At 41.8% G+C, this 12,957-nt stretch overlaps 3 protein-coding genes across 4 annotated transcripts; 1 reads left to right on the top strand and 2 right to left on the bottom strand.

Annotated features, from left to right (window-relative positions):
- The first annotated feature begins 1,071 nt into the window (after positions 1-1,071).
- On the top strand, positions 1,072-5,843 carry napsa (napsin A aspartic peptidase). Its single transcript, XM_067475881.1, has 9 exons — positions 1,072-1,293; positions 1,574-1,727; positions 2,197-2,320; positions 2,902-3,020; positions 3,172-3,371; positions 4,237-4,359; positions 4,592-4,736; positions 4,817-4,915; positions 5,177-5,843. Exons 1-9 carry the CDS (start codon positions 1,226-1,228, stop codon positions 5,336-5,338), a joined length of 1,194 nt encoding a protein of 397 aa, XP_067331982.1. The 5' UTR covers positions 1,072-1,225; the 3' UTR covers positions 5,339-5,843.
- Positions 5,844-5,882: 39 nt separating this feature from the next.
- mief1 (mitochondrial elongation factor 1) lies at positions 5,883-10,345 on the bottom strand. Its single transcript, XM_067475879.1, has 4 exons — positions 10,199-10,345; positions 9,926-10,106; positions 9,241-9,512; positions 5,883-9,135 (listed from the first exon to the last, which is right to left on the bottom strand). Exons 1-4 carry the CDS (start codon positions 10,343-10,345, stop codon positions 8,296-8,298), a joined length of 1,440 nt encoding a protein of 479 aa, XP_067331980.1. The 3' UTR covers positions 5,883-8,295.
- A 320-nt stretch (positions 10,346-10,665) lies between these two features.
- LOC137099264 (mitochondrial ribosome and complex I assembly factor AltMIEF1-like) lies at positions 10,666-11,924 on the bottom strand. 2 transcript variants are annotated; one of them, XM_067475882.1, is made up of 2 exons: positions 11,802-11,924; positions 10,666-10,915 (listed from the first exon to the last, which is right to left on the bottom strand). In XM_067475882.1, exon 2 carries the CDS (start codon positions 10,876-10,878, stop codon positions 10,666-10,668), a length of 213 nt encoding a protein of 70 aa, XP_067331983.1. In that variant the 5' UTR covers positions 10,879-10,915; positions 11,802-11,924. The 2 variants fall into 2 exon arrangements, with proteins under 2 accessions (XP_067331983.1, XP_067331984.1); XM_067475883.1 differs by lacking the exon at positions 11,802-11,924 and adding an exon at positions 11,365-11,746.
- Positions 11,925-12,957: the final 1,033 nt, after the last annotated feature.

A 12,957-nucleotide genomic window follows, 5' to 3' on the forward strand; every position in this document is an offset into this window, starting at 1 on the left:
CTGCATGCTGCACACCAACATCAACACTAACATTGCAGGCTTGACATTTAATGGTTCACCTTTACCAGCTTTGTGTATGATCGATAATGATGGAGGGTGTTTGTGTGTGTGTGTTTCTTCTTTTGTGTGTGCTCACGTACATAAATCTGTTTGTCAGAGACTTTGTGATTTCTGTACTGGACATTCTTTCTGAAACTTGTTCAACGGGCCAAGGGAGTGTGTTAACAATTCTGCCTGCAGTGGCTTTTACTGCTTTGTCATTGGTCCTCATCAGAAAGGGACAACAAGGGCTTGTTACTGACGGCTTGGGTGACTCATCCTCAATTACCGTGTTTTGGATTTGAATGTCCTCAAGTGTTAATCATGATTGAATTCCTTGACTGAGGCTCCAGGAAGTAAATGCAACAAAAGTCTGAGAAATGGAATTTTGCCAATAGCATCAGTTTATTGTCGGCACTTTACAACTGAAAACATTGTTCTAATGCTTGATGGGGGTCTTTTATTAAGCCTTTATTAGCTTTATCTTACATTTCGATAATGGAGATGAGACAGTAGAAAGGAAACAAGGGATAAAGCACGAGGTGTGTCGGCTAATGTAATAACACACTCTTGCCAGATGTGGTGATGATGTTGTAAACACCGAAGTTACCAGGATGGCCTCTGCAGAACTATCCGAAACCTAAACAACCTGCTCTTTCTGTTGCCCTAGAGACAGAGGCGCTGTGGGCAGTAAAGCTCAGCTGTTCTTCAATGCAAACAGTCACCGAAGACCCTACGTTGATGCAATGTTTTTGTTGTATTGACTAGAACGTCTGTCTTCAGGTTGAGTTGAAGATGTCTCTCTCCTGCAAAAACATAATAATTATTGAAAGGAAACAGTTTTTATCAGTTTTTCTATTTGTAAGTGTTAATTTGTGTTTAGGTTTATATGTTGTGTCACGGAAGTCGTGTATCTCTTCTGGGAAACCTTTTCTCAGCTCGAAAGCGCCCCATCACCCGACTCACAGCAGCACCACACCTCGTGATCCATCACAAACCTTGTGCGCCAGCTGATGAAACAGGAAGACGGACGTCCTCCTCAGCGAATGAGAGCCCCCCGCTGCCTGACGTTCATCCAATATATAGGGGATAACCGAGCAGATGCGGACATTGCCGAGGCGCGTGCGCTTCGCTTTCTGCGTCAGCTGAAGTTTGTCCGCTCGTTAGTGTCGGAAACAGCACAGAAATGACTGGACTGAAGGCGTTTTATATCCTCGCGGCCTTGCTGATAACGCAAAGTGTCGCCATTATCAGGTAAACAGTTTGTCAGCTGATGCTATGGCGACGTGTGCGTGAGCCTGGTTTCTCTAACGGAAAATTATTGAATGCAGGATTGTCAGTGTGTGTGTGTGTACTTCCTTAGTTTGTTTTCTGCAGTAGTGATGTGCTCCACGTGTTTTTAATGGAAAAACACACTTCAAAGTCTCCTTACATTTTAATTCTACTTTCATGCGGAACAGGTGTTTCCGTTTCGCGCGTAAGAACGGACCAGCTTGAACCTGTGACACTTAATTCAATAAAAATGTCTTTCCAGAATTCCACTTTATAAAACCAGAAGCGTGCGTCGGCAGCTGTGCGACAATGGGTTGTCTGTGGAGGATCTCCGGGCTTTGGCGAGCCGCACTGGGGCAGTGGACGCCGCTGAGACCCCCAAACTGCCCGTGGAGAGGCTGACCAACTTCATGGATGTATGCACACTGAAATAATAACTGGGTTTTTTTGAGTGTGCGTTAACATTTAGGTCACCGTCCTCCCAACCACATGATGTAACTGGAACCCGTTCTTCTGCAGTTATGGAGCCCAGTCAAACAACCCACTGCGTGTCGGGAAAATTCGAGTTCAGGACTGGAAATAAAAAGCAGCTTTAAATGTTTGGGTCGGGTTTGTGTTTCTTTACAGGCTCAGGCTGTTTGAATAACTTTAGAGAAGTTGTCGCTGTCACTGTATGTGATGCTAAAAGTACATTTTTAGTTTTGTCTTTTAAGGAGCAGACTGACTCACAGTACATAACCACAAACGCACTAATAGAAGCTGCACTGGAGTCAGGTTTGCCGGTGCTGGTGCTGTGAAATGTTTCAGTTTTCTGTTTTACATTTGCATCATATGTGGTTCCACAGCAGATTTCTGTGTCTTCTGTTGACTGTTGTGTCTCCTCAGGCTCAGTACTATGGGAAGATCACTATCGGCACCCCTCCACAAAACTTTACCGTGCTGTTTGACACGGGCTCCTCCAACCTCTGGGTTCCCTCCATTCACTGCTCCTTCTACGATATTGCCTGCTGTGAGTTTGCTTTATGTGGATCTGAGTCGTTCCACATGCCCACAGCGGTGACCAAAATATCCAACTTGTCCTCATATCTTTTAGAGTTCACTTACAGTGCATCCAGACCGTATTCCCAGCTCCCGACGCTTTCCGCATTTTAGTATGTTATTCCTAAATGGATCGAATTCATTATTTTCCTCAACATTCTATAAACAATACCCCATAATGACAACGCGAAAGGAGTATAAAGTATTCACGGCCTTTGCTTAATACTTTGTATGAGCTTACAAGCTGGACTGCGACATAACAAAAATATGGGAAAAGTTAACCGCTGAGAATACTTTCTTGTCGCACTGTATGCAAACAGAATATTTGTTTAGGAAAGATTATCAACAGCAAAGTAATGAAATGAAGCATTCCTGCATGAATGTGGTTGCAGAAGTTCAAAATACAGAGGAGTTTCCCATTAAAAGGAAGTAAAACTAAACTTGACCTAACGTAAAGGCCAAATCTGTGGCTGAGGTGTTAATGATGTTTTATGTCCACAATTCAGTTTGCACCAACTTCCATTTTTGCTTAATACTCTTCTTCTTCATTAGGGATTCATCATCGTTACAACTCAAAGAAGTCGAGCACGTATGCTAAAAACGGCACAGAATTCTCGATCCAGTACGGCAGAGGCAGCTTGTCTGGCTTCATCAGCGAGGACGTGGTCTCTGTGAGTTTGAGAAACTCTCGCTCACACTCACAAAGCTTATTGTTATGCTGCATTCCTCACACTCGGTCACACCATTCCCATCATCCCATTGAAAGGATTCCTTTTCTATCTGTATTGACATCCCCCCTACTCACATTCTGTCTCCTTGCAGATTGCAGGTCTGTCAGTTCCCGGCCAGCAATTTGCCGAAGCCGTGAAGCAGCCCGGTCTCACGTTTGCTGTTGCCCGTTTTGATGGGGTCTTGGGCATGGCCTACCCCTCTATATCTGTAGCTAGTGTCACCCCAGTGTTTGACATGGCAATGGCTGCCAAGCTCCTGCCACAGAACATTTTCTCTTTCTACATAAGCAGGTTGGTTTGTGAAATGATGCATAAATAATTTCTCTGTATTGGTGTAAAGTGAGGTTTATGCTTCTGCATTGTATTTGCACCATTTTGAGCATTTGTATTTGAGCGCTCATACTATCTGTGATGCTCTGCAGTTACACCACCAACCTGCTAGTTGGCGGCAAACTTTCTGCGTGGAGTTTCTTTAACACTGTGCTAAGTTTTGTGTGTGTGTAGTACAAACAATGCTGACTTGAAAGTCACCTTTTACTGACATAGCTGCAACACAGAAAAGAGAAAATGTGAACCGACTGAAGGAAGAGGACCAGTTTGCATTGCCACAACATGTAGTTGCATTTCTGGGGAGGTGCACTTGAGGCTGAAGCGTATGGAAGAGAATCGGTTCAGTACAGCATGAAAGAAGTTTAACTTTTGGGGAAAAATACCTTCATTTCTCTTCTTGTGCTTCTAAATTTAGCTCCAGGGCAAAAGTTCTACGCACCATAAAAGTTCCTCCTCAGGGATACTATGCTAGTGCAGATTGGGGCGGGGCCTGCAGCTCAGACATCACTGATTGGTCATAAACCTTGAAGGATTTTACACATTTGCCATTTTAGAAAGCCATCCGGTTATTTAATCATTAGTCTTTCCTATTCGCATGGTGACTTTTACCCCAGGAAACATTCCTGAAAATGAAAAGTACTAGGGACTTTTGGGTGGGCACTGACCTTTTAGGTATTGGGGTTTTTTTTGTTTGTTTGTTTTTTCACTGTAGCACTGAAACCACTGGCAGTAAATCCAGTGCTTTTTGAGTTTGCTCTCTTGTAAAAAATAGTTGGCATATTTAGGTGTTTTTGCAACTTCTGCCTATGTCCACCCTGTCCCTCAGAGACCCGAAAGAACCTGTGGGAGGGGAGCTGATTCTGGGTGGGACAGACCCCCAGTACTACTCGGGAGACCTGTACTATGTTAATGTGACACGCAAGGCCTACTGGCAGATCACGATGAAGGGGTGAGAAAGAACTTTCTTTGCTTTCATTATTATGAGGAACTGGATTATTGTGAGAAATGTTTGTGTTCACTCAATGTTAACACAGTGACTTTATATACACAATGTTCTAATATGATTGACAGATTTATCAGGACCACAGTGAAATATCCAAGCAAATAGCTTGGTGATTTCAAAAGTCTGCATCAGTATGAAATATGATGAATTTCCATAACCTCTCTAACTTGCCCCACAGAGTGGGAGTTGGGGACCAGCTGACTCTTTGCAAAGCTGGTTGCCAGGCGATTGTTGACACAGGAACGTCCCTAATTGTGGGTCCTCGAGAAGAAGTCAGAGCGCTGCAGAAAGCTATTGGTGCTCTGCCCCTGCTGATGGGAGAGGTACAGATGAGACATTATACATTTTTATTTTATTTATTTGTTCTCCAGAGAACATTTCTGCTGTTCTTCTCTCTCTCTAGTACATTATTCCCTGTGAGATGATTCCGTCTCTCCCCGTCATCTCCTTCAACATTGGTGGGAAGATACATAACCTGACTGGAGAGGATTATGTTGTTAAGGTAGATTCATTCATATCAGATAAAACTAAATATTTGTGTCACTGCCTGTTATTGAATCCAGCGGTTGGAAGGCTGACTCCCTCTATTGTTTAACAGGTTTCTAATATTACTGTATCCCTGGTGTATGCGTTGCATTCACTTGCACACGTTTATCTGTAAACATCATTCATGTATTTTGCATATCCTGATGGACAGAAATGAACTAGTATTAATTTGCAGATTATTCGTTTGCTTTTGGTGACAATTTTTGTCCTTCTGCAGGAGTCTCAAATGGGCATGTCAATCTGTCTCTCTGGCTTCATGGCCATGGATATCCCACCTCCTGCTGGGCCCCTGTGGATCCTGGGAGATGTATTTATTGGAAAGTACTACACTGTATTTGACAGGAACGCCGATCGGGTGGGGTTTGCCCCTTCCAAGTAGTTACAAAAGACTGTTAATTAAGTTGCACTGCTCATGTCGACTGAAATATCACATCAAACGAAAGCAAAAATGCTGTAATAATGTTGCATAATTTTATTGACAGCATTCATTAGCATTTCATAATCTCTGCACATCGTGGTTTGCCACAATTTTCATTTCACATCTGCTTAGAACAAAGATTTACATGGGAGCATGATGATTAGCCGTGCTCTCTGCCACTGAACATAGACAGATTCTGTTTTGGCACTCATTCATAAGGCTTTGGTTTTCTTTAACATGAGATGTTTTGACCAAATATATGCAGTTTAATATATTTTTGCATTTCCTTTTGTAATTTAGACACTTTGAGGGAGTAAATGCACCTCAAAGGTTGAATGTTAGATGAAGTCCTAGCAACACATTTCTCTGCATTAAATTTCTGAGGATGGCTTGTCTAACCAAATATTCGAAGGATGTTTTTTTTTTGTAGCCTGCTTTGGAATAAAAACAAAATAAACCTTCAAAATGCATCCTTTGATTGAAACTCAAAAATGAGCACACACACTGTCATTTGTAACATTTAATTAAGTATACAAAGTGCTTCACAGTTCAACTCCAGAGCTGAACTAATTAAAAAATAATAATCAAATAAAAACAAAAGCAGAGGGGGAAATACACAGCATGCAACAAAGCATATAGCTACTGTGCACTCCACAATGTAGAGGTAGAGATCTACTTTGAGTTTACAATACCACAGTGAGTAGTAAAGTGTAGCATAGCCTGGGTCTGCAAAGACGATATGCACAAAAAACAGACGTACTGTGGATTCATTTTCTATCTGCACAACCCGAACAAAGCACAACAATTAAGTATTTTACATTTTGAAGCAATGCAAAAAAACATTTGGCTCTTTTTGCTTACAAATGTACAATAAATACAAAAATATTCACCTTTCTCCAGCGCATGGATGATTGTTTTAACTTAATGCACAATGGAAAAATAAAAGCTTCCGTATTGTTCACTATACAGTGAGCTGGGGATCGATGGCACACTTGCTCCAAATCCTTATATTATTTATTTTTCATTCTAAGGCTAAAAGGGACGACAAAAAGCAGCCACATCATTTTTTTTTTAGACATATTCTGAGGACTAATTTCGATAGATTGCTACACTCCACTTTTCAGTGTGTCAGCTATGGTAGTTACACAATTGGAATAACAGTAATTGATGAATGAAACTGTGCAGCTGAAAGTACGAAGCAGGACAGTGTAACATGAGAAACCTTGGCTAATGGAGCTGTGGTTATATAACTGATGATCTAAGTAGATTCTCTTTGATCCGATCATATTCTAGACCGACTAGCACCTTTAGCTTATTAAGATACATGTAGACCTGACAGAAGCAGCCTGTAGCCAGTGATCCTCACCATGATAGCTGATCTGTGGCATGAGGTGCTGGGGCACTTAAGTGCCAGTACTGCACTAATCTATACCTGGCAACCTACTCAAGACAGATCTTGACCTCCAAGTGATTCAGGGTTTAATCTGGATTTAAACGTGCACAGGTACGCGCACAAACACCCGGCCAGTGCAGACCATTTACTTCAGAAGTAACTTGCCTCCATTCACTAACTGAAACCAGGACTAGAGCTGTTGTTAATACTGTGATGAATTCACCCAATGACAAACACAAAACCTCCTGCAGGTTAATGAAAACTGTTCACAGCAATGTGATGCGTCCAACTAAAATTAGCAACTCTGGACGGACACATGCTGCTACTGCACTGTACATTTTGCAATCTTGCTACAAAGATCCACCCCAGGACCCAAGCGTATGCAAACCATAGCGAGAACAGTACGTAACTGAAGGTCGTAATACAGATCTGAACTGGAATTAAAGCAAAAACCAACACAGACAGAAACACTGTCCAACAGGCACTTTTACCAACTCTGTAGCAAAGTGACACTTAACATTTTGACAGTGCAAAGTAACCCGTGATGGAACTTATCAGATCGGAGCATCCAAAAAGTAAAAATAAATAAATAAATAAAATAAAATACGGCAAACCAATAGCTCAGTCAGTCACATGGAGAAAAGTTTCATGATAAAATGGCAGTACCGTGTTTTAGTGAGCAACAATTTTGTTTTTTTTACTTAAATGGTAGAATACTTCATTTGAGAACATACAGGTTTAAAAATCACATTCATGCTTGAATGGTGTCAATTAGAAAGTCATAGCGTATATTCACCTGTTTGGTTTCTGCATTAGGAGGCTAAAACATGCAAGCTGCAGACGTTCCAAACGCAGCCTAATGGTTATTTCCACGCACCCCTGCAAACACGTACATGTGGCCACTGTATTAATGAAGTTTTCTTACGAAGCCTTTTCCACTTTGACATTCGGAAACAAAAAGACAACTAGTTTGTCTCCAACTCAAGAATACCAAGTTCTTCAGGATCATCAACACTTTATTAGATTTTGGGTTTTTCATACACAAAATCAACATGACATTCTAATGGATCTATTTTGTAACCATGGTAACCTTCAATGCATCAGACACAACTCCTGTTAAAATGAGCTCAAATATAACATTTTCTAATGGATCAACCCACAGAGATTTCAGTCCTTCCCTCCTAACAGCATCCCCTAACCCTTCACTTCATTAATACAATGGCTTTAGTGGGAGCCATTAACTCCAATGACCCTTCACTTTTATCCCACATTAAAATATTTGGATGCTCACACCACACAGTTCTCATGTCAAACTGAACTCAATTAAAAGAAACTGCTAACGCCGCGTATTACACATTTTCCCACGTTTGTGAAGAGGCCGTTAGACATAAGGAGACCATTTGTTTCAAGAGAGGATGATTCCATGCAGATGTTCTTCTCCAGGAAGCTCATCGTGACATCAAGGTCACCGTTATCCACAGCAGCTGATGTTTCAGTGACACATTTCGGTGTGGTGAAAAGGTCGTCAGGGGTGGGGTGGCTGTGCCACAGCAGCGCTCAGCAGCCCCTCAGGATCTGAGAGGGCACAGTATAGGGTATATCCCAACTCATCCACTTCCTGCTCAGTCAGCTCACAGAATAGGTTGACTTTTGGGCTGAGGGCACATGGCAGTGTCCCAGCCTCTAAGTGTCCCACTAGTGCTCGTAGCAGCTGCAGGAAGCGGTCAGCCAGTGCTTCTTGAGTCCAGTCCCCTTCCTTTTCACTCAGTAACAAGATGGCGTTGGTGAGCTGGCTAGCATTAAGCCGGTTAAGGGCAGGGTTGAGTTTGCACACTGCCTTTGCGACCTTTAGGCAGGTGCCTCGGCAGCCTCCATCTTCCTGGTCCAGAGCCCTGAGCCTCGCTGTCTCAGCTACGCGGAAGCTCTGTCGCCACAGGTTTTCATGACGTTCTGCTGCAAGACGGTGAGGTTTAGCAATCAGTGAGGCTCCATCCTCCATCACAAGTAATGGTAGGAAGTCCACATACAGCTTCCTGTCCAACTCATACTGCACCTCCAGGGTCAGTGTCTCTGAGGGAACTACAGGACGGATCACGTAGTCAAGCACACTGCCTATAGCTGGCCAGTTGATAGAGCCAGCGACAAGTTTGTCAAAGACCTCAAGGACTGATTTAGGGGAGAGATAACCGCCAACCATGCAACGATCCCAGTAGCTGCTGTTCCGAGGGAAATATTCCAAGTTTTCCCTGCGGACAAGCCAGAAGCCTGGAACATTCATAATTGTGTCCTCCCCAGGGATGGATGACCACAAGTTCTTTTCTAAGATAAGAGGTACCATAAGCTGCGCATGGTCTGCTGTAACCACCTAGATATTGGAGGAAGGAAAAGTATGTTAATCAAATTAAATCAGTTTGATAGAGGCAAAAGTGTTGTGACTAAAAAGTCAGACCACGTGTGTGGAAGCTCTCACCTGCAGGTCATCATACAGACTACCACTCAGATACATCTCTCTGAGAGGCATGTCAGGAAGTTTGGCATGAAGAAACACTCTGAGCTCAGCACAGATGTCCAGTGCTGCTCTCCTGGCCATAGCCTGCTCTTCAGTGGGGATGTTCACATTATTCTGGTAGAACTCCCACAGATGCTCCTGTAGAGACAGACGCATCCGGGCCCGCAGCAGGTCCGACTCAGCCCCACTTCTTCCTCCAACAGCAGCTCGACCCACAGCCCTCCTCAGACAATCTGAGGAGGCCAGAATTAAATGAAAATTATAAAGATGCATTTTTGTTAAAATGTGGCTTATACTTAAATGCTGCACAGCACAAAAATACAAACATAAACATAACCCATAAAGACTAAATTAAGGGGCTTTACGCGATTTTAAATTATGTAAGCTTTAAGTGCGTATTGCATTATGTCACACTAATACTGAACAACTAGGTGACTAACAGCATTATAGAGAGCCAACACCCACTGTAAAGGAAGAGCAACAATCCTCCAAATAGGCTGTCTGTCAACAGATTAAACATTTCTTAAAAATTAAAACAGTTACAGCAGACTGAAAAACTAAGTCACAACATTGACCGGTGAATATTATGAAATTAGACGAGAAAGACATTGGAATAAGTTAAATGGCCATAGAGTGTTTTCCTCACCTGATTCAAAACCATGTGAAGATGTGGGCAGAGACTGTAGTGACCTGCTAACTGTAAACTTCATGTCATGGTTTAGTACCCGTGGCGACGATCCCATCCAGGCAGGCTCCTCCCAGCTTCTCTTCCCCGTCTTCTCCATCTTTGTGGGGCTGGTAGGAGCACTTATGGCACGATCATACATCTGGGAAACAAATATTTAGTCTTTTTACCTTCATCATACATGGAAGTGGAGGTTTAAGGAGAAAGTACTTTGAACTTAAATCTTTAACTTACTCTTTTCATAGCTAGTGTTGCAATGCCAAGCATGGCTGCCCCTCCCACCCCTAGCACGAGTTTGGCATTGGAAAGCATGAAGTCAATGGCTGTGCCAATCCCATTGTCATCTTTTTTCCCCTTACGAGCTCCATTCACCCCTGCCATCCTACTACTGACAAAAGAGGGAATCATTGAGATTAGGACAAAGGATGAGGAGAAAACACGTTGTATCCAATGCTTTGTGTTCGTTTAGTTGCTTAGCTCAGAGGCTGTAGACTATAGGTTGGGTAACCTACCAAGATTAAACACACAGTATAATGAGAAATAAGCAAAACAGGATTTCATATAAAACTAAACTGTCCATCATCTCCTGGAGACAACGTCTTAGCTTCACAAACAAAACATTTTAACCTATTAACCCACCTGGGTGATCCACCACCAGATGACTTTTGACCCACCTCCAGATGCCCCGTGACCCCTTTCTTCTACATAAGCCCACCCAGTCTGCTGCTGAGGAAGAACTGGCCCCTCTTCAGCGCGTCCTCTTTATCCTCAGATACCGTCAGGGCTTGGCAGCGGCGGAACTCACGGGCCACAGCACGACGATAGTAATTTCTGTCAGTGTACTGAAGGTGGCGCCCTGCACGGAGGAGCGCTCGGTACAGCTCCAGCACAGCACTGCGAGACCAGCCGCCCATCAGGGACCACACATTGAGAGGGGGGACACCCTGGCACCTGGGCAAAGGAAAGCGTTCTGACGTTGACATATAGCAAAGCAGATTTTTGGGGGGTAAATGAGCACCTCACAGGAGGACGCAGAAGCCATATTATGCATCAAGATCATATGAGAGAACATACTCTGATTTTCACCACAAATCTATTGACAGAGTCAAACTCACAGTTTTGGTTGAAAGAAATACCTGATCGCTGATAGAGAGATTAACTCTCAACTAGTTTCTGAGACTGTGCAAGAAACTGCAATCCTCTCTGGGACAGATACCCTGTCCTCGTTTCTGGTGATGTCTCTAGATAAAAAATACTAACCTCTTCTCCCAGTTCATTCATGAGCAATGTCAACAATTCTTGGTAAACTAATCACCCTCTCTCTCTGGAAAAACAATCATTGCGTTCATTTGAGGATGTTTCCCAAGAAATTCAGAACCACAGGTGTAGGTTTATTTTACCTGTTGTGTTGCACACACAATTAAAGTTGGAGAAAACAGATAGCGGTCTCTTGGGTGCAGGATCAGCTCACACTGTAACGTAAGCTAGCATTAGCAACCAGGCTTATTTGACACCTAAAAGCATGATCGCTCATCGTCTACAGACTCCCAACAATATTCTAACACTGTTACCACTTCAAAAGAAAAGAAACTAATAACATGGGAAGCAGCCGCGGTTCATTAATCATTAGAAAATGGCTGGCTGGAGAAAGAGTCACACTCATATGGTCACACATCTCTGGACTAGCTTGTTAGCGTAGCGCGCTAACTAGCTGCTAGGCTAGGCACCGCTGACCTTAGCTTCGGCCAGCCTTACCGACAAGGCACAGTCATAAAAACGCGGTGACATAGTGGAATGAAAAATATAGACACAGATATTGAAAGATAAGTAAACATACGTCTCAGAAATGGAATCAAAGTTACTTCTTCAGACAGAAGGAGGACTCGGGGTCAGATACGACGGTAACGACCGGAAACAAATCGGTTACAACTCAAATACTACATCCGGGTTATTCTAACAAAATAAAAGAAAAATAATATATAAAGTTGTTTTCATTTGTTCCAAATAAAGCATATTTTTAATAAAGTTTTATTTAGTTTCATACCTATAATTTTCAAGATGTTTTTAACATTTGTTTAATTACATAAGACATTATCTTTACGTGACCCATAACAGGATACATTCATGCAACAGTGTACATTAGAGTCAATCGCAATCATGATAAATTTAAATGTATTAAACTTAAGTTGTTTGACCTACACTATATGTACAAACACAAGTAACGGAAGGCATTTTGTTAAGCTAATATCTGAATAGACTAATACAGTCTGACATACTGAAAGAATAATGTCTCTGACTGATACTCTAAAATAAGAATTAACTTGTTTGGGGATTCTATTAGTTTGAGTATGAAAAGTCCAGTGTGGGACCACTTTGTGAAGCAATATTGAATCATAATTGTAATACCAGTTAATCAATATCATAATCAATCAATATAATCAATATATTGATGAATAAAATAATTTAAAACATTTCAAACGTTTTTTGGAAACCACAGTGAAATTCAAGGCATAAGTCATATAATGTTTATGTAAAAATGTTTCTATATTTTATTTATGATTCGAAACATGCCGGTAGTTTCTGCTTGTTGTTACTGTGCCAATGATGTAAATGGTTTAAGGGGCAAACGATGTGTTGTTTGACTGTGCATCCCACAACTTTGTTTACAGAAAATCAGATGTTGGTTGAACTAAAAATGACTGATATGCCTGTAGTGTGAATACTGTTAGATGTTTCCCATGCTCATTATACTTATATTAATAATACCAACAAGAATACAGAAAAGCAACTGGATACAAAAGTTTAACTTGTAGTGCAATGGAGTTTTAAGTGTGGTTACTTTGAAAAGATGGTGACATCTGAATTTCTTGATTCTTGATAAAATTAAGGATAAACAGATGCTGATAAAGCATTTCTGTGTAGCATTTTTTTGTGAAATTTTAATATTATTGTAAAACAGCTGTGTTTTGTTGTTATATTAAAAAAACGTCAGA

The sequence above is a fragment of the Channa argus genome, chromosome 15 (genome assembly GCF_033026475.1).
Source record: "Channa argus isolate prfri chromosome 15, Channa argus male v1.0, whole genome shotgun sequence".
NCBI lineage: Eukaryota > Metazoa > Chordata > Actinopteri > Anabantiformes > Channidae > Channa > Channa argus.